The sequence below is a fragment of the Pongo pygmaeus genome, chromosome 15 (assembly GCF_028885625.2).
Source record: "Pongo pygmaeus isolate AG05252 chromosome 15, NHGRI_mPonPyg2-v2.0_pri, whole genome shotgun sequence".
Lineage (NCBI taxonomy): Eukaryota > Metazoa > Chordata > Mammalia > Primates > Hominidae > Pongo > Pongo pygmaeus.
Window position 1 is genome coordinate 35,785,935 of NC_072388.2, and position 18,385 is coordinate 35,804,319.

Consider the following 18,385-nt stretch of genomic DNA (forward strand, 5'->3'; position numbering starts at 1 on the left):
CCCCCACTCTCTGGTATTATTTAAAAGTAAATCACATGTACAATGTTACTTAAAAATATTTCAGTATATATCATCTAAAAGATGAGGACTCTTGTTTTAGCATAACCACAATACCATTAACATACTTAAAAACGGTTTAACAATAATGTATTTTATTTAATTAGTTTATTTTTTTGAGACAGGGTCTTCCTCTGTTGCTCAGGCTGGAGTGCAGTGGTGCTGTCACAGCTCACTGCAGACTCCCCCTCCAAGGGTCAATCTCCTGAGTAGCTAGGACTACAAGCTCACACCACTATGCCTGGCTAATTTGTTGGGGTTTTTTTGTGTGTGAAGACAAGGTCTCACTATGTTATCCTGGCTGGTCTTGAACTCCTGGGCTCAAGTGCTTCTCCCAGCTCAGCTTCCCAAAGTGCTAGGATTACAGGCACGAGCCACTACACCTGGCCTAAAAATAATTTCTTAATATCATCAAATATCCACTCAGTGTTAAAACTTCGAGTTGTTTCATGTCATAATGTCTAATTTGTTTTAATCAAGATTTAAATAAAATCCACACATTGCAATTGACTTATATACATTTTTACTATATAAACTTATGTGGCACAAGTACAGTTTCATTACATGCGCAAATTAAGTGAGGGTCAGATCAGGGCTTTTAGGGTATCCATCACCTGAATAATGTACATTGTAGCCATTAAGTAATTTATCATTATCTACCCCCTTTGCACCCCCTCACCTTTCTGAGTCTCTATTGTCTATCATTCCACTCTCTATGTCCATGGGTACACATTTTTTAGCACCCAGTTATGAATGAGAACATGCAATATTTGTCTTTCTGTGTCTGGCTTCTTTCACTTAAGATAATGACTTCTGATTCCATTCATGTTGCTACAAAAAACATGATTTCATTCTTTTTTATAGCTGAGTAGTATTCTATTGTTTATATATACCACATTTTCTTTATCCAGTTATCTGTGATGGACACATAGGTTGACTCCACATCTTTGCCATTGTGGATTGTGCTGTGATAAACATGTGAGTGCAATGTAATGATTTCTTTTCCTTTAGGTAGGTACCAAGTAGTAGTATTGCTGGATCAAATAGTAGTTCTGTCTTAAGTTCTTTGAGAAGTCTCCATACTGTTTTCCACGGAGGTTGTCCTAATTTACATTCCTACCAGTAGTGTATGAGTTCGCTTATGTCTGCCAACTCACCAACATGTTATTTTCTGACTTTCTAATAATGGCCATTCTGAGCGGTGTCAATGAGGATGTCTCATTGAGATTTTAATTTGCATTTCTCTGATGAGTGGTGATGTTGAGCATTTCTTCATATACCTATTGGCTATTTGTATGTCTTTTGAAAAAATGTCTGTTCTTATCAACTGCCACTTTTTAATGGGATTATTTGGTTTTGCTGTTGTTATATGAGTTTCTTGCCCTTGCCAGATGCATATTTTTCACATATTTTCTCCTGCTCTTCAGGTTGTCTGTTCACTTTGTTGATTATTTATTGTGTTGTGCAGAAACTTTTTAGTTTAATCAAGTCCCATTTGTCTATGTTGTTGTTGTTTGTGCTTTTGAGATCTTAGTCATGAATTATTTGCCTAGATCAATGAACAGAAAAGTTTTCCCTAGGATTTCTTCTAGGATTTTTATAGTTTTAGGTCTTACATTTAAGTATTTAATCCATCTTGAGTTAATTTTTCTATATGGTGAGAGATAAGGGTCCAGTTTCTTCTGCATATGGCAATCCAATTTTCCCAGCACCATTTATTAAAAAGAGTGTCTCTTCTCCAGTGTATGTTATTCTCAGTTTTGTCAAAGATCAGTTGGCTGTAAATATGTGGCTTTATTTCTGGGTTTTCTATTCTGTTCCATTGATCTGTGTGTCTATTTTTGTATCTGTGGCATGCTGTTTTCGTTACTATAGCCTTGTAGTATAATTTGAAGTCAAGTAACATAATGTACTGTAAAAAACCTCTAGTTTTGTTTTGTTTTTTGTTTTTTGGGGTTTTTTGCTTAGGATTACTTTAGTTATTCATACTCTCTTTTGGTTTCATAAAAATTTTAGGATTGTTTTTCCCAATTCTATGAAAAATGATGTTGGTATTTTGATAGGGCCTGCGTTGAATCTGCAGATTTCTTTGGGTAGCATGGTCATTTTAATAATATTAATTCTTCTGATCAATGAGCATGGGATTTTTTTCCATTTGTTTGTGTCAGCTACAGTATCTTTAATCTGTGTTTTGTAGTTCCCCTTGTAGAGATCTTGGCCACCTAATATGCTGGGATTGCAGGTGTGAGCCACCATGCCCCACCACTGTGGATTTTTCATAGATGCCCTTTTGTAGGTTGAAAAAGTTTCCTTCTATTTCTACTTTGGTGTGTGTGTGTATGTGTTTATGTGTGTGTGTGTGTGTGTGTGTGTGTCTATTGTAAATGGAATTGCATTCTGGAATTGGCTGTCAGCTGGATGTTATTGTTGTACAGAAATGCTACTGATAGTTGTACATTGATTTTGTATCCTGACACTTTAGCAAAGTTCTTTATTACTTCCAGGAGCCTTTTCACAGAGTCTTTAGGGTTTTCTAGGTATATAATCATATTGTCAACAAAGAGAGATGGTTTGACTTCTTCTTTTCCTATTAAAATGTCTTTTATTTCTTTCTCTTGCCTGATTGCTCTGACTAGGACTTCCAGGACAATGTTGAATAAGAATGATGAGAGTGGACATCCTTGTGTTGTTCAGTTTTCAAGGGGAATGATTCCAATTTTTGCCCATTCAGTATGATGTTGGCTATGGGTTTGTCATAGATGGCTCTTATTATCTTGGGTTATGTTCCTTTGATGCCTAGTTTGTTAAGGTTTTTTATCCTGAAGGGATGTTGAATTTTATCAAGAGCTTATTAAACCTGCACATGTCCCCCCGAATCTAAAATAAAAGCTGAAATTATAAAAATAAATAAATAAATAAAAATTTTAAAAAATTGTTACTGAAGGTACCATAAAAAGAAGAAAATAACCTTTACAATAGCATCAAAAAGAATAAAATACTTTGGAATAACTGTAAGAAAAGATTATTCCAAAAACTTACACTTTGAAAATAACAAAACATTGTTAAAGAAATTAAAGAAGATCTAAATAAATGGAAAAACATCTGTGTTCGTGGATCAGAAGACTTTATTTATACTGTTAAGATAAGAATCTACAAATTCAACATAATTTCTATCAGAATGCTAGCTAACTTCTTTGTAGAAATTGAATTCTAATTCTCAAATTCATATGGAAATGAAAGAAATCCAGAATAGCCAAACTGATCTTGAAAAAAAGAGCAAAGGAAGCAGACGCATACCTCTTGATTTCACAACTTACTGCAAAGCTACACTAATCAAAACATTGTGATATTAGCATAAGAATAGACATCTTGAAATTGAATAGAATTGGGGGTCTAGAAATAAACCCATAGTGGACATAAAAAGAAATAGAAACTGAACAGTGCAATATCCATTAAAGAAATTGAAGTCCAAAGCAGGAGGAGCTTTAGGCCAGGAGTTTGAGACCAGTCTGGGAAACACAGTGAGACCCTATCTCTATTAAAAATTTAAAAATTAGCTAGGCATGGTGGTGTGTACCTATAGTTCCAGCTACTGGGGAGGCTGAAATGGGAGGATTGCCTGAGCCCCAGAGGTTGAGACTGCAGTGAGCTATGATTGCACCACTGCACTCCAGCCTGGGTGACAGAGAGACTGTCTCACAAAAAAAAAAAAAAGAAGAAGGAGGAGGAAGAGGAGGAGGAATTGAATACATTTTGCAGAGAAACTTCAGGCCCAAGTGTCTTCATGGTGAGTCTTGCCAACCATATAAGAAAGACATAATAACAGTCTTAACACAAACATTTTCAGAACACAAAAGAGGATGGAACACTTCCCAGCTCAGTCAATAACATCTGTTTTACATTAGTATGAAAACTAGATGAGGGCATTACTAGAAATGAAAACTCAGGCCAAAGTCCTTCATGATGATAGGCTGAAAAAAAAAAAAAAAAAAAAAAAAAAAAACTACAAAACCTCTACAGTTGATATTACCAGTAAAAAAAAAAATGGAAGAAATCTTTGGCAGAGACAGTCCACAAAATAATTGCCAAAGTACTTAAATAACTACAAAAACTAGTAAAACTAGTAAACCAAATCCAAGAGCGTATATAAAGGGTACTGCAGTGCAAAGGGTGGCAATGCGAGGTTGGTTTAACATTTGAAAATCGATGTAATTTACCATGTTAACAGAATAAGGGAGAGAAAATAATCATTTCAGTGGATGCAGAAAAAGCATGTGATAAAATTCAAAACCCATTCAGTTGTTCAATCTGACTGATAAAGAACATCAGGAGAAAATTTACAGCTATTATATTTAATGACAAAGGCTCAATGATTTCTATGTAAGATCAAGAACAAAGCAAGGATGATCTTCCCACTTCAACTTTCTGTAGGAACCCGTAATTATTAAAAATTAGAAAAATAAAGCTGCTTTTATATGCAGGTGATATGTTGTACACAACCTAAGGATTCCTAAGGATTCTTTAAAAGAAACTGAACTTTTAAATTTCATTTTCTAATTGTTCATTGCTAATATATGGAAATACAATTGATTTTTACATATTGATCTGAATTAACTTATTCTAGTAGCTTTTTAAAGGTTGCATACAAAATTATGAGAAATTTAAGGATGAATTTAACATTGTACTCTGAAAATACAGATTGCTGAAAACAATTATGGAAGACCCATGTAAATGGAGAATTACGTAGTGTTCATAAATGGGAACAGTCAATATTGCTGTGATATCAGTTGTCTCCAAATTGATCTGTAGGCTATATATTACCCTAATAAGAATTACATTTGTCTTTACTGTAGATATTGACAAGGTAATTCTAAAATTTATAAAATGCAATGATTAGAATTGCCAAAGCAATTTTATAAAAGACACAGTTGGAGGAATACCTGACTTCAAGATATATTCTGTAAGGTCACAGATATCAAGACATTGATACTGGTGAAAGAGTAAATGTACATATAGATCCAGAGGATAAGAGAATCCTGCACATACATGGTCAGTTTATCTTCAACAATGAAGACACGGCAATTCATAGGGAAAAGGCCACCATTCAAGAAGTAGTGATAAAACAAGTGGATATGTAAACAATTATATGTAAAAAATTAACATTAACCCTAACCTCACATCCTTCACAAAAATTACCATGACAGTTGCTTTTTCTTATTTTACTTTTTATTTCTACACCTAATATACTATCTGGCTGATAGTAGGTGCTAAGTAATGGTTTGTATAATAATAAACAACTACACTCTAGTTCTCCTAGTTTCTGAATCTAATTTCAGTGAAAGATGCCCATCACACTTTTAGGAGGCAAACTTTTATGTTTCATCTTCAAAAAGATATAACCAAATTAGACTGGTTCTGGTTCCCTCATTTTACTGTGTCAATCTGGGTAGCTTTCCAATCATAGCTCCCTGAGGCACTCACCAGGCTCTGAAATGCTTTATAGTTTCACAGATATTTCTTTATATCATTGCATTTGTTTGTATTACAAGCTGTAAGAATAAGAACATGTTAAATTTAAATAGAGGAACAAGAGGCAGAACAATGATATGTGACTGTAGGTAATTCAATGCTATTTGTTGATGGTGCTCATTTGCATTTTACTCCCACTGGCAGCTACAGTCAACATGACTTCTACATTTATCTTAAATACTTTAATTCCAGTGAGCTGTTTTTCTTTTAATAATACAGATGTAACGTGACTTTTATTTTGCTCAAAGAACTTAGAGAATATTGGTACCTATCTTTTTAATGTATGGGTAGATAGGCAGTTATGAATGTTGGTAGGTGAACTAAAGAGATCAAATGACTTGGCCATTGACACAGAAGAGCAAGATTGGAGCCAAAGTTCAGGACTCTTGACTGATTTTATAAAACAAGCAGAAAGAGTGCATACTTCTGAGTACCTCTCATTACAAGGCTGCAAACTGGATATGCTCTTAAATTAAAGACAAAAATAAATAAAGTCTGATCAACCAAAACTAAAATATTTCTCTCCAAAACTGTTTCATAATTATTACTTCAGTCACTGCACTAGTGAGAAAACCCCAGTTAGGTGCTAATAGTCCTTTATAACCCTTCAATACCTGCCAATCTTCCTTTAAAGGGAGTCTCTGCACTATAGCGCTAACAGCCATAGCCAGTGTGGGCTAATGCAGGAGTGTAGAGATCGTTGCAGAAGGCAGCACAGAATCTGAAGTAAGAAATGTGAATCAGCATGTCCTGTACATGCTACTTAGTTTGAAACTGGTATTTGTAGTAGTTTATTTATAAAGTGCCCACAGTATCACTAGCAGGAAATCCTGTTTGTTTTCACTGATGTTGTTTTAAATAGGTTCTAATACATAGCAAAATTCTTCTTGCTTGCCAAACTATATTTATTGACTTTTTTTATTCTTGAAGGATTGTTTTATTTGCCAATAAATAATTACAGCTAGCAAAAAAATAAAACTGGCAGTTTTCAAAGACTTAACAGTTCACTTTATTCCATAGCATAAAGTCTGAAAAATCTTTACAAAGAAGTTAATGTCATCGTTTGCTGTGCTGTTGTCTTTTAAAATCAATGAGGTGGGGTTAAGCAAGAGAGTGCAAGGGGAGAGAAGGTTTTAAAGATCTTAGAGAACTAAAAGTCTTACTTCATGCTGTTAATTATACTAAAAAACAAAACAGAATCTCAAATTTCAAAATCAGTACTCTGCTGACTTTCATATGTATGGAGGTCACTCATAGTTTTTGCATTAATCAGTATTTTCTAATGAACATATAATGTGTTCAAATTCCATGACAGACACTTTATGTCTTCAAGTTTAAGTTCTTCAGGTATTTATTTTTACATAACTCTTCAAACATTTCTAACTCATTTTTGACTCTTTGTATCTTCTCAAGAACTACCTTAAAATAATTTCTGGTTTATGCCAACAAAGAAGGGAATGGCAGCAAGATCACATTCTTCCTTCTGTCACTTGAGAAGTATTTTTTACATTCCATACATGGGTACTTGATCAGACAGGTTGCTAAAATTTTTGTCATGTCAGAGTCATTTCTAAGAATCAATAGCTTTTTCCATTTTCTTTTAACCTTCCAGTTAATAAGTTCTGCAGTTGATATTACCAGTAAAAAAAAAAAAAAAAATGGAAGAAATCTTTGGCAGAGACAGTCCACAAAATAATTGCCAAAGTACTTAAATAAGACCTACATACACTCAGATTATAAGTAATTATATTTATGAGTATAAACGTTGACATAATGTAGACTTGTAGAAAACATATAAATCTGTAAAGTATTTATATTGTCACAAATAGTTCTAAAAAGTATTCAACAAACTGAATGGAGATGAAGAATTTGAATTTTATCATTCACCTGTCCTTCAGTGGAATTAGTAATGAAATTATTCGTTGCTTTTATAGAAGTTGATGTTAAGATTTGAAAAATAGGAAACAACATTGCTGACCATGCTAACCATGTGGTATTCTAAAATTGTAGCTCCTATGCTTTGGATTGAATTTGTCAACCGTGTGCCAAATAGAATGTTCTTTGGATCAAGACAAAAGAATCTTTAAAATACTTAACCGAGTACTTAAAATTGTACCATATTTTGGGTTTCTTTCTTACTTGAGCCATGACTTTCTTGTACCGATTTTGTTTATCCTGCCTGAAATTTCTGATTACTTTTATTTATGTATTTATTTATTTATTTTATTTATTTATTTTTTTGAGACAGAGTGTCACTGTGTTGCCCAGGCTGGAGTGCAGTGGTACTATCTCAGCTCACTGCTGCAGCCTTTGCCTCCTGGGTTTAAGCGATTCTCCTGCCTCAGCCTTCCGAGTAGCTGAGACTACAGGTATGCGCCACCACGCCTGGCTAATTTTTGTATTTTTAGTAGAGACAGGGTTTCACCATACTGGCCAGGCAGGTCTCGAACTCCTGACATCAACTGATCTGCCATCCTTGGTCTCCCAAAGTGCTGGGATTACAGGCCTGAGCCACCATGCCTGGCCACCTTTCTTTTTTTTGGATCTTGTGCATCATTATTTCAGCTCTTCCCATCCTGTCACTCTTAATTTCTGTTTTATGAGGTCTCCCTTTACGCCAGGGCGGTCAGTCTCCCTGTTGCAGTGTAGACCTGTGTGTGGCTCTCTAGTCTGCTGCACAGTTTTCATCCTAGGATTTGTCTTCTCTTCTGCATTGGTTTTTCTGTGTCTCGGATTCCGTATCTTCTATCTTGCTTTATTTCCTTTTCAAGTAATTTCCAAACAGAGAAGTTTTCTGAATATAGAATTCATATTTTAACATTACATCCTTTCAAAACTTTTAAGATGTTATTCTTTCTCTTTTCTTGCTTCTAATAACTGATTTCAGAATGAATCAATCTTCTTTGTAGACGTTTTCTCATGGAAGATAATTTTTTTAATCTCAATTTTTTTTTCATTTTGGTATTCTGAAATCTCATAAGGAGGTGTCTAGGAATGGCTCTTCCTTCATTTACTGTGATCTCCACTTATAGATGCTTGCAACTTGAAGATCTTTGGCTTTCATCTCTGAGAAATTTTGCTTAATATTATTTGATAGTTTTCTCTTTCGTTTTTCCCCTTGATGTCTCTCTTTCTGGTATCCTAATAGCCAGATGTTATACTTTCTGGACAGATTCTTTCATCTTTAAATTTCTGAAACATAAACTTAGAAATTTCTTCAACTTGATTTCAAGTCTTTTTTATCAATGTATTTGAAATATTTATTTGTATAAATATAAAATTGTATCTACTTCCTCATTGTTTTTAAGTAGCATTTCATTTTCTAGCATAGAAATAAGTTGTCTATGAATAAAAAAAATTTTTAAGAAGCCTTGTACTCTGATAATGTAAAATATTCTGTATTCACTTAAAAATTTAATAAAGTGGTATTACAACTGTATTTATAAAGTTAATGCAGTCATAATATTATAGTTTTTAAACAGGAATATTATTTGTTTCCTCTACTCAAATTATTCTAAAAATTTATTTTTAAGATCTATATCACATTTATTCATCAAGATTGATATTTTCTATGGAGTTATTGACACCTCTTCCCAAAGGCAATATTAGCTACTTTGTACAAGTTAATATTCTTCCTTGTTCACCTGTGTATCACCCCCTACTTCATCTCTGTACCTTATCTCCACTGTCTTGCACATTGATGTAGGTGCTCAACTAACATTTGTGGAAGAGAATGAAGGCAGCTATTGAGATGGCCTTATTAAGTATCAGAAGCCAGTGTTTCTTCTACTTGTGTTTTTTTGTGAATTTTTAAAAATAACTTTTTATTTCTAAATGAAAGATAGTCTCAAATATGATACGGCTTTTTTGGTTTAGAAAAGATTGTACATCAAAAGGTTTCATATTCTTTTTATGGACAACACATTCACATGCCATTTCGGGTGGGTCTGTTATTCTTAAACAATGAGCTTTTCTTTATAGACGGTGATTCTTGTACATAGAAATGGAGCTGATTCTCTCTCATCATAATCATAGGATTATTTAATGAACAAATACATTTATGGTAGAAAAAGAATCGACATCCAATTGATTTTAAAAATCAAAGCATGAGTTAGTTAAAGGATTATTTTTAAGGGGGAACCTGTAGAAAGTAAATGTTCTGCTGAATTGTATTTGCCAAAATGTATCAAAGAAATCATTGTGAGCCTTAAGATTCTTTTGTTTATTCTGTTTGCCTAGCACTTGACCATTAAGGATTTGAGATGAAAAGAAAGAGATATGGCTACTAAAAAGTCTCTCTTTTCAATGCAGTCCTAATAACAAAGTGTGAAATCTGGGACTCAGCCAAGTGTTATTAATATCTTAAAATGATTTTTAAATGTTGCATTTATTAAAATTTAATATAGCAGAAAAGCATCAATTATAGAAATAGTTTTATGAGTATGAACAACAAATGAAAACTTGATTAAAGGTAGCCATATCAAGCATTCTTCGCTTGAAGTATCTTGCCAGCTTCTGAGTAATGCTTTCATTTGGTTTGAACCTTTTGTATGCAACAATTTTTAATGCAAGTTACTACAGTTCTTTCTGAATAATATAGGTCATGAGAAGTTCATTTGTAGGTGGGGCAGCTGTACTACTTTGGGGGACTGTCTTAATAGATCCATTTCATTAATTGTCATGAATTTTTTATTAACAAAACCAGTACATCAGGTTTAGCCAGCTGAAAACTGTTCTCATAGTTGTTATCTTTATTGTCAGAAAGAATATTGTGAAAATAAGGAATTACTGCACATGCTTTAACTCTTGATTAAACAGAAGAATGGCACTATCCATGAAAAATAACTTAGGGGCATATTATCAAGTTGACATACAGTGTTTTCAGTTTTGCAACTCCCATTAACTTTAAAGCCTTGTGCTTTAACTTCAGTGTCTTCCAGTTAGGAATAATGCCAGAGTCGTCTGTTAGGTACTCAGAGTTAATGGGATTAATGTCAAGTAGCAGGATGTTCATTCTCTCTTCCTTAAGCTTTATTCCTTAGGTATTTTTAGATAAATGTCCTTCTAAGGAATTTCTTTTAGAAACCTCAGGCAATGGTATTAAGAAGCAGCAGTAATGGATTGGAAAATGAATGATGTTAGCATGTGCATTTTATTTACCAATGAAAGAAATTTCCTTCAATCCCCATCTGATCATCTTTATTATTAAGTCATACGTAGAGCTTGAAAAGTATGATTTTTTTTAACTTCAAGAAGTCTCAAGAGATTTCTTAGACATATGATAGGCCGTTATGTTGTTAGCCATATTCTTTGTGTCTTCAAGGCCATAATCACTTTTCACTTCCTACATCTTGTGAGATAATTAGTAGCATGAATTATCTTTATTTAAATGGTTTTAAAAGTGAAACAGGGAGGTGCTTAGTGGTTTTTTTCAGGATCCCATAACTAACCTTTGATACAGTACTTAATAGAACCTGGAATTTATATTTATACTCATTGTATTTGATTAAACATTTGTCTTATAAAATTTTAAGGGTGAAAAAGTCTTGAGAAAATCATGTTTTGAAAAACAAAAGTTATATGGTCTTTGGAAGAAGGCGTATTATGGCTGAAATCCTGGCTTCATCCTTTACCTGCTTGACTCTGAGTAATTATTTGACCTCTTTAGCTCCATTTTCTCATTTTAAATGGAATGGTAACTACCTTTCAAAATTATTGTGCACATTGAATACCATCTGTATAAGTGCCCAAAAAAGATACTCAGTAAAATAATTAGTGTCATTTTAATATTATCTACACATTTGGAATTAAACCTTAAAAAAATAAGTTAAACAGAATTAGCCAAAGTAACATGATTTGTTAGTGACAAACTTGCAATTAGAACCAAAGCATCCTAATCAAAACCAATATTCTTTGCAGATGCATTCTTTTATTTATTGAAATTATCTAGGCTATTTAGTCAGTTGCTCATTAGTGAAAACCACACTGTTCAGTATCATCATTTTTCTTTTTTCATCCCCCAAATTCAAGATTTGAATGGTTGTCATTTAGGCCAGAATTCCAGAAGTTTTTCTATGTGTGTGATTTAAATAATCTGGTCATTTTTAGAGGGATACTATCAAGCTCTTTTATAATCAAAAGTTTTTCAACAGCTGTTTATGAGACTCTGCAAAGTGGATCTAGTTAGCCATGACCTGGAATAAATAAGGAATTGATACACTATGTCATACATTTGCCCCAGTGTCAATATCTGCTGATTCATGGAGTCGTGTTCTATATACTGGCTCTGCTCATGATCTGTGTGCCCTCTGACCAGAACTATGCTCATGACTCCAGATTCCTTACTCCAACTGGATTACAGGCCTCAGGGTGCTCCCTGAGTTTGGGCGTCTCTGAGGCCAATCTTCATTGGCAGTCTTGATGTGGATCTTCTAACCCTCAATTTCCCGTACTGCCTAGGCAGTCTACCACAGAAGGTGTAGTGATAGTGTTAGCTAACACTTACATAGACCTTATTTTTGGCAGTCCTTTTATATTTATAATTTGAGCTGATGCTCATAACAGCTGTGTGAAATAAGCAGTATTATCTGTCTTACAATTGAGAAATCTAAAATTCAGTTAAGTAATTTCCCCAAAGTCATACTGATATTGAATGAAGCAGCCCAAGTTTTTACTACAAATCCCATATTGTTTTCAACTTTGAATCATGGTTCATGATCCTGCTGCTGACAGTTGATAACAAAAGTATCCTATTATAAAAACAGAATGAAAACATATAAAGTGCCTGTTGTGATATGAGAGCTTTCATCATATGAAGCATAAAGAAGCATGTATGTATAAATCCATGTGGTAAATAAAGTATTGTCAAAGTGTTAACTAGGGAATAAATTTTACTTCTCTCTTTTTTCTCTCAGTACTGATCACATGGGAGGTAGCTGATAATTGTTTCTGATTATTTCATTTAGAATACCAGAAAAAGGACAATATCGATTATAAAAAAATCTTACTATGATATATTGTAACCATCTTATAGGAATTCTTTTCACTGTTTGTGATAATAATTATCATATGTCTTTTCCTTGAACTGCCTCTACATACTCCTCTGGATTTTTTAACCCCAACCTGTATGCTGATGACTCCCAAATGCAGAAGCCACATCTCTCTCTCTTTAGTTTCAGTTTGTACATCAAAACTATCTGCTGGACATTTTCAGTTGATATTTCATGGTAAACCCAATTCAAAATGTATAAAATGGAAGGCAGCAATGTCCTTTTTAAAACTGCTCTTTCTTCTGAATTACTATGAGTCAATAAATTGCATCAATTTTACTTCTTAAATATTTCTTGAATCTGTTTTCTCTTTTTATTGTTAATACTAATATCCTATTCAGATCTTCATTATATATCACTTGAAAGTACAGAAATAGCTCCCTAAATAATTTCTCTACACCTGATTTTGTTCTCTTCAAATTCATTCCTCTTTCTTGACTGCCATTTACCTTAAAACCATTCAATAATAGTCTTGCATTTCCACAGGATAATATTATAGTTTTAAAGCCTTCTCATTATCTAACCCATGACTGCCTCTTTGTCTTCATCTTTTGCTCTTGTCATGTACTTGAGGCCAAACTGCTTTAGTTATCTGTATACTGTTATTTTTCTCACCAATATACTTTTGCTCATGCTGCCTCATGCTTTTTTTCCGGAATTGTTCTCTTGTAAATAACTTACTGCCACTCTCCCCTCTCATTCACCAGTCAAATTAGGTGTGCTGCTTCTCTGCTCCCAAATTCTATTATTATCTGCCTTCTCAAGTTGCACTTTGAGTTTCTTAAGGCAAGGATGCTCTTATTCAGTTTATAACTCTAGGGCAACTAATGTGTTTATATTATAGATATGAATTTTTTTCTTCATGCACTTTTGGAAATTTGGTGTTGCTCTGTGAAAATTACATGATTTTAATTTTCAAAATGTATTTCATTGTGATGTCAATAACTCCTTAATATCTCAGATTTAGTAAGTCTATGTTTACCAAATTGGATTTATTATATTTATGTGTTATTTTCCCATTAAATAAATTAATTATTTGTTATATTCTGTTATTCAATGTGTTTCAATAAATTGCAAAAATATACGATGTGCTGACAGCATTATTGTAGAATCCTTGGTCTTATCAATATCATGTAGAAGAAAATACAGGTTTCTTCTACATGATATTAATATTGGTAACTTTTTTGTGAAGTTATCATACTCATTGCAGGAATAAAATAAATAAGACATAGGTCTGTTTTCAGTCATTTGCCTATCCAAATTAGTCTTCTTTCATATTTTCCCTAATTGAATCTATCTTTTAAATAATGTATATTTTCTTGAATAGTTAACAAGATCAGATACATATTCCTCAACCTAAATAAATGTTGCTAAATGATACCTGTCCATAGTATATTCCCCAGATGAAGAACAAATTATAGCCTGGGCCCTGTTCATACTTATATTATGGGTAAGTTCCATACAAAACCATAATAGGCATGTATTAAATGAAAAACAAGCATATTGTACCTATGAATTTTTCAGATAAAGGAAATACAATTTTTATTAGTGAAAAGACCCTAACATTCTTTGTAAGCTCAGCATCATTGCCATCTTGCCCTAATCCACTATTTCAATCCCAAGCCAGGTAAATATGGAATTATAAGGGCAATAAACATTACCCTGCAAAATTAAAATTTAATTTAAATTAAATTTGCTTGTTAGATTGGCTTATGTGTGTTTATTATTGACTTGTTTCAAAGAGATCTCATAGTTGTATTTGTCACTTCCAAAAGTAAATTTCATATAGGTAGTGATTACCAGAAGGTAGACAGAGATATTGAAGTACTACAAAATCTAGTGTTTACATTTCAGACCTTTTCTTAATATGAAAAAAGCTCATTCTAATTTTATTTTCTTATAAAAATATAGAATCTTTTGGAATAAAGTGTGAACATATGAAAACTCACTCTACAGACAGCCTTTAAGGAATTGTTTTTACAGTTGACTAGTTCTTGAAAATTGTAACTAATATCCTTTTTAATATTTGCATAATAATTGGATATATCTCTACTATTGAAAAGGACATATTGCAGCAATATATACTTTGTTGATAATTTATTTTAGAGCTATACATAATGTAAAAAGACTCATCATGAAAAGATAAAATTTGAAATAAAGCATTTGTTATAAAGAATTGGCATCTGGGGACTTTGGTGTAGACTACAGAGTAGAAAATTCATGAGAGATAAGAGCCTCTTAGACCAGGGCTGTAGGTGAGCTCTCCAGAAAGGGACTTTACCTACAAGTGGGTGTTTCCTAAATCTGGATAAAATCTTCATTCTGAAAGTACCACAAAAGTAGCGTTCTTGATCTTTCTCATTCATTGCTCTTTCCTTAGTGCCTTGAACAGTGTCTGGCACAAAGTAGGTGCTCTGAATAAATGAGAATACACGTGCCTTCAACCAGACTCAAGAGTTTCCACCCATTGGGTTTCCAGCAATCAGAAAATGGGTTATTATTTTCTTGGTTTCACAAAACACTTGGCAGTAGTGAGATGAGGACACTATCCTTTCCTAAAGATAATCTTCTCTCCCTCACTCACCTTACTCTACAAGTTGGTACTTGTGCTCTACTCTGCAAGTTTCTATTTAGGACTAGCCATATTTGTAATCTCATAATGAACTAAATATTTTCAGCAAAGATTTTCTAATACCACCATGCTGATACACGTGACCTTTTCTACCTGAAACACCCTTCATTTTTCCTTGTTTAACTCTTACTCCTTTTTCAAGACTTAATCTGGGTTAGATGCTCCTTGTATGTATTCCTATATGTTCTTGTTCTTGTCTTTTGTAATTACCCAAATCAGACAATTTCTGGGGAAACATATAACTAAATCACCTGTAGTATCACACCACAAATTTTTTGGGATTCACAAGTTACCTGGCTGAAGCATTTGCTGCCTTCAAGAAACCTACTTCATGGATAGACACTCATACACTTAAACATGGGTTGAAAACCCCATGTTTTTCATGGGTAGACACTCATACACTCAGACATGGGTTGAAAGAGATATACCATACAGATGGAAAACAAAAATGAGCAAGAGTAGCTATACTTATATCAGATAAAACAGACATTAATCAAAAACAGTAAAAAAAAAAGATAAAGTCATTATATAATAATAAAGGGTTCAATTCAACAAAAAGATATAACTATCCTAAATATGTATGCACCTAGATTCATAAAACAAATACTCCTAGACCTACAAAAAGAGATAAACAACAATACAGTAATAGTGGAAGACTTCAACATCCCTATGCCAGCATTAGATAGATCATTGAGGCAGAAAATCAACGAAGAAATTCTGGGCTTAAGCTAAGCTCTAGACCAAATGAAACTAATAGACATTCTCAGAACGTTCTATCCAACAATGGCAGAATATACATTTTTCTCATTTGTACATGGATCATTTTACAAAATAGATAATATGTTTGGCCATAAAGCAAGTCTTAATAAATTCAACAGAATGGACATCATACCAAGTATTTTCTTCTTGGACCACAGTGGAATAAAATTAGAAATCAATACCAAGAGGAACTATCAAAACTATGTAAATACACTGAAGGCAGTCACAGTGGCTCATGCCTGTAATGCCAGGAGGTTAAAGTGGGAGGATCACTTGAAGTCAGGAGTTTGAGAGCAGCCTGGCAAACATGGGGAAACCCTGTCTCTACTAAAAAAAAAAATACACACACATACATACACACAGACACACACACACACTTAGCTGGGCATAGTGGCACACGCCTCTAGTCCCAGCTACTTAGGACGCTGAGGCAGGAGAATCACTTGAACCCCGGGAGACAGAGGTTGCAGTGAGCCGAGATTGTGCCACTACACTCCAGCCTGGGCAACAGAGCGAGACTCTGTCAATAAATAAATATATAAATAAATTGAAAATAAACAGCTTGTTCCTGAATGATCCTTGGATAAATGACAAAATTCAGGGAGAAACTTAAAAGTTATTGAAACAAATGAAAATAGAGAGACAACGTACCAAATCCTCTGAGATACAGCAAACACAGTGCTAAGAGGAAAGTTTATAACATTAAATGTCAACATAAAAAAGATAAAAAGGTCTTGAATTAACAACCTAATGCCACACCTCACCCCTAGGAACTAGAAAAACAAGAACAAACTAAATCCAAAGCTAGCAGAAGAAAAGAAATAACAAAGCTCAGAGCAGAACTAAATGACACTGAGATGAAAAAAATGAATCAAAGAATCAACAAAATGAAGAGTTGGTTATTTGAAAAGAAAAACAAAAACAAAATTGATAAATGACTAGCTAGAATAACCAATAACAAAAGAGAGAAGATTCAAATAAGAAAATCAGAAATGATAATGGTGACAATACAACTGATACCACAATTGTACAAAAGATCGTCAGAAATACTATGAGTACCTCTATGCACACAAACTAGAAAACCTAGAGGAAATGGATATATTCCTGGAAACATACAACCTCCCCAGATTGAACCAGGAAGAAATAGAAACCCTGATCAGACCTGTAATGAGTAATAAAATTGAAACAGTAATGAAAATTTTTCCAACAACAAAAAGCCTAGTATCAGAAGGATTCACAGACAAAGTTTAGTACATGTACAAAGAAGAGCTGGTACCAATCTTCTTGAAACTATTCTAAAAAATTGAAGAGGAGGGATTTCTCCCTAACCCGTTCTACGAAACCATCATCACCCTAATACCAAAGCCAGGGAAGGACACATACACACAAAGAAAACTACAGGCCAACATCCCTAAAAAGCCATAGATGTAAAAATCCGCTACAAAATTTTAGCAAACAGGCTGGGCAGGCGTGGTGGCTCATGCCTATAATCCCAGCACTTTAGGAGGCCGGGTGGCAGATAAGTTGAGGTCAGGAGTTGGAGACCCGCCTGGCCGACATGGTGAAACCCCATCTCTACTAAAAATATAAAAATTAGCCGGGCATGGTGGCTGGCAGGTGCCTGTAACCCCAGCTACTCAGGAGGCTGAAGCAAGAGAATTGCTTGAACCTGGGAGGCAGAGGTTTCAGTGAGCTGAGATTGTGCCACTGCACTCCAGTCTGGATGACAGCAAGACTCCATCTCAAAATAATAGTAAAATAATAATAATAATAATAATAAAATTCTGGCAAAGCAAATCCAATAGCACATCAAGAAGTTAATACACCACAATAAAATGGGTTTCATTCCAGGGAGGCAAAGATGGTTCAACATATGCAGATAGATCAACAAATGTAATTCACTGCATAAACAGAATTAAAGACAAAAACCATGTGATCATCTCAATAGATGCAGAAAAAGCATTTGATGAAATCCAACGTCTCTTCATGATAAAAACCTTCAACAAACTAGGCCTTGAAGGAGCATACCTCAAAATACTAAGAGCCATATACAACAGACCCACAGCCAATATCTTACTGAATGGGAAAAAGTTGAAAGCATTTCCCCTAAGAACCAGAACAAGACACCCACTTTCACCCCTCCCATTAAACATAATACTGGAATTTCTAGCCAAAGCAATCAGGCAAGAGAAAGAAATAGAAGGCATCCAAATTGGAAAAGAGGAAATTAAATTATCCCTGTTCACTGATGACATGATCTTACACCTAGAAAACCCTCATGGCGTCTCCCAAAGACGCCTAGATTTGATAAATGACTTCAGTAAAGTTTCGGGATACAAAGTAAATGTATAAAATCAGT

The 18,385-nt window shown here is 33.9% G+C and overlaps 1 protein-coding gene across 15 annotated transcripts in view; it reads left to right on the top strand.

Moving 5' to 3' along the window:
• MIPOL1 (mirror-image polydactyly 1) overlaps nucleotides 1-18,385 on the top strand; it is a 406,056-nt gene that overhangs the window by 265,022 nt on the left and 122,649 nt on the right. Inside the window, exon 12 of one of the 15 annotated variants that reach the window (XM_063651568.1) lies at nucleotides 7,597-7,764. The exons of the other annotated variants lie outside the window; for them this stretch is intronic. Within the exon in view, the coding sequence (XP_063507638.1) occupies nucleotides 7,597-7,615 (19 nt within the window). The 3' untranslated portion in view covers nucleotides 7,616-7,764. Of the gene's footprint in view, nucleotides 1-7,596; nucleotides 7,765-18,385 lie in introns of those variants that run through there. 15 annotated transcript variants of the gene reach the window in all.